The 3,034-nt window shown below is 39.5% G+C and overlaps 1 protein-coding gene across 1 annotated transcript; it reads left to right on the forward strand.

Annotated features, from left to right (window-relative positions):
• Positions 1-477: 477 nt before the first annotated feature.
• Positions 478-2,543, forward strand: LOC132176131 (heavy metal-associated isoprenylated plant protein 7). Its single transcript, XM_059588258.1, has 5 exons — positions 478-625; positions 745-1,003; positions 1,122-1,327; positions 1,431-1,518; positions 1,872-2,543. The coding sequence occupies exons 1-5, from the start codon at positions 617-619 to the stop codon at positions 2,348-2,350; spliced, it is 1,041 nt and encodes a 346-aa protein (XP_059444241.1). The 5' UTR covers positions 478-616; the 3' UTR covers positions 2,351-2,543.
• The last annotated feature ends 491 nt before the right edge of the window (positions 2,544-3,034 follow it).

The raw sequence follows: 3,034 nt of genomic DNA on the forward strand, positions 1-3,034 counted from the left end.
GGAGAATGTGTGTAGCAACTCTCCAAATAATTAGCTATTTAAATTAGACAGCAATTATGAAAGAAATGAAAGTATCTACTCCACTCAAATAAATTTTAAACAGTCTGTTTGCTGTCCAAATAGTTTTCAAAAGTGACAGTTGAAAGGTGTTCGGTAAAAGACCAACCTTTAAAACCCCTATGATATATCTCAAATCCAATTTCTACATTTTCACTACCGATAAAAGGGCATAGGAATAATGATTTTCTGTTCAGAAGAGTAGGATCTATCCAGAACAAAAAATTTGGTGAATTCCCAAAATGTCCATTAAAAAAAAAAAGAAAAAAGAAAAAAGAGCATGTAACCTTCGAGCACCATTTGTCTCAGCATTTCCCTCCCCCTTGCACGTGCCCCCTTATAAAAAGCCACGTCAAGTGTGGGATGATGATGATGATAGAGCGAGTGGCTTAAGATCTGATGGTTCATAACCCACAGTGCCACGAAGCTTAACTTACACAGAGGGAAAGAGAACCAGACCTAGAGAGTGTGGGAAACAAAAAAAAAAAAACACACAAACAGAAAGAAGCGTTTTCAAAGCTTATCTCTCTCCACAACCCAAGAGAGGAGTAGTAAACTAATGGGGGAGGTCTTGAAGCCCAATAATCTCTTTTATCATTATCTTAATCTGAATCATTCTTTGGTTTTCTTTTCTATTGTTTTTAGGTTTGTTTCTCGGGGTTCTGATGTAGGGTTGTGTTTGTTTAGGAGGAAAAGAAACCTGCAGAAGAGACGAAAATGGAGGAGAAGAAACCAGAGGAGAAGAAAGAGGAAAAGAAAGAAGAGAAACCGGCAGAGAAGCCGGCGGAAGAAAAGAAAGCAGAGGAAGCCAAGGATGGAAAAGAATCCAAGGAAGGTAAGGACCAATCTCCGCCGCCACCACCACCTCAAGAGATCGTGCTCAAAGTGTACATGCATTGCGAAGGCTGTGCTCGCAAGGTCCGGCGCTGCCTCAAAGGGTTTGAAGGTTAGGCAGTCGCCGCTAATTCTTTGATGCCATTCAGAGAAACAGAGGATTGTTTTTGTTTTGCTTTTGTAAGTCTATGATGGTTTGAAACAGTATCTGTCTTTGTGTGTGTTGATAGGGGTTGATGATGTTACAACCGATTGCAAGACTTCTAAGGTGGTCGTGAAGGGTGAAAAGGCGGATCCACTGAAGGTTCTGGAGAGAGTTCAGAGGAAGAGCCACAGGCAGGTCGAGCTCATCTCTCCCATCCCCAAACCAAAGGCCGAGGAGGAGAAGAAGCCTGAGGAGAAAGAGAAGCCCAAGCCTGAAGAGAAGAAAAAAGAGGTTCTTTTTTTTTATTATTTTTTTTTTAATTGTTTGATTTTTTGGTTCGTGATTCATCTGGGTTTTTTTGGACATATTCATCGGGTAATTGCATGATACGCAGCCTCAGATAATCATAGTGGTCCTGAAGGTTCACATGCATTGTGAAGCCTGTGCACAAGAAATCAAGAAACGCATACTGAGAATGAAAGGTAGGGAACAATTTTTTAGCTTTCGTGGCTCATGCAATTTTGGCTTTTGCTCAATCACTATGAATCAACCCGTTGGCAACTAACAGTTTTGTCCATTATTAATTGTTGAAAGCTTTTGAATCTCTTAATTAAAAATAAATATATTATTTCAAAACTAGCTAGCCACATTCTTTTCTTCAATATATTATTTTAAATCCTTTGGATTCCGTTCTTTTTGTCCGAATCCATGCCAAGTCTGCCTCTTTACAATTTCAATGAACTTTTTTCATCCTTAAATCTACTTAAATTCTTTGATTGTTTTTCTGAACCGACAATTTTTTTTTTTAAAATGTTCACTTTTTGTTGCTGGGTAGGAGTGGAGTCAGCTGAGCCAGATCTAAAGAGCTCGCAGGTTGTAGTGAAGGGCGCGTTCGACCCAGCACAGCTGGTGGAGTACGTGTACAAGCGGACCGGGAAGCACGCGGCGATAGTGAAGCAAGAACCGGAGAAGAAGGAGAAAGAGGAGGCCAAAGATGGTGGCAACAAGGAAGAGAAAAAAGGCGATAGTGGCGGCGGCGGCGGCGGCGGTGAGAAAGGGAGCAAAGGAGGAGAGGAAGAGAAAAAAGAAAAGAAGGAAGGAAACGAGGCGAAGCCAGAGGCGCCAGCAGCCGCGACGGAGGAGGAGGTGAACAAGGTGGTGGAGCTTCAGAAAAATGCGTATTTTTACTACCCACAAAGGTATGCAATGGAATATAGCTACACTCCTCCGATCTTCAACTACGAGCACCCAACAAATGCCTACGCACCTCAGATCTTCAGCGATGAAAACCCAAATGCCTGCTCTGTCATGTAATTAATTAATTAAAAAAAAAAAAAAGGTGAGGAATAATGGTTGAAAGGGTGTGATGGGAATGGTGAAAAATTGTTGATAAGGACGGTGATAATGGTGAATGGCAGAGCCATTGCCCTGTACTGCTCTACATGTGCTCTGTGTAGTTCGTGCTATAAAATATATCATCTACAGATAAAGCTGTAGAATTTTGTGAGGGCTTGTACTTTTTTTTTTTTTCTTTTCTTTTGGTTATATAGACAAACAGTATAAATAACTTCATATTAGAATAAAGACAATTCAATCGGAAACCTTTCACTTTTCGTTTTTCCTTTCTATCTGCCTTTATTTCTTGGGTGATTGATCTTAAAATAATACTTTGCTGCTGAATATTTTAAAAAATTGAAAATGAAATAAAAATTTGTTGATATTTGTATTGAAAAATGAGTAAATAAAATTGAGAATAATGCGACTTTGCTGCTGAATATTTCAAGTGCAAGGGCGTCTTAAATTTGGATTTTTATTTTTTAATTTTTTTTTAAGGAAATTTGGGAAACCTCATAATAGGAAACCTCGTCCCTACTTTTCTACTGTTTGAGAAGAGGGGTGAAATTTATGCAGCGTTAATGAAACGAATGGCTCATTGACTTTGAGGTTTCCATTTACAAAGCACTTGCACTGGTTGTGACATTAGCACCCACCAAAAAT

The sequence above is a fragment of the Corylus avellana genome, chromosome ca3 (genome assembly GCF_901000735.1).
Source record: "Corylus avellana chromosome ca3, CavTom2PMs-1.0".
Classification (NCBI taxonomy): Eukaryota; Viridiplantae; Streptophyta; class Magnoliopsida; order Fagales; family Betulaceae; genus Corylus; species Corylus avellana.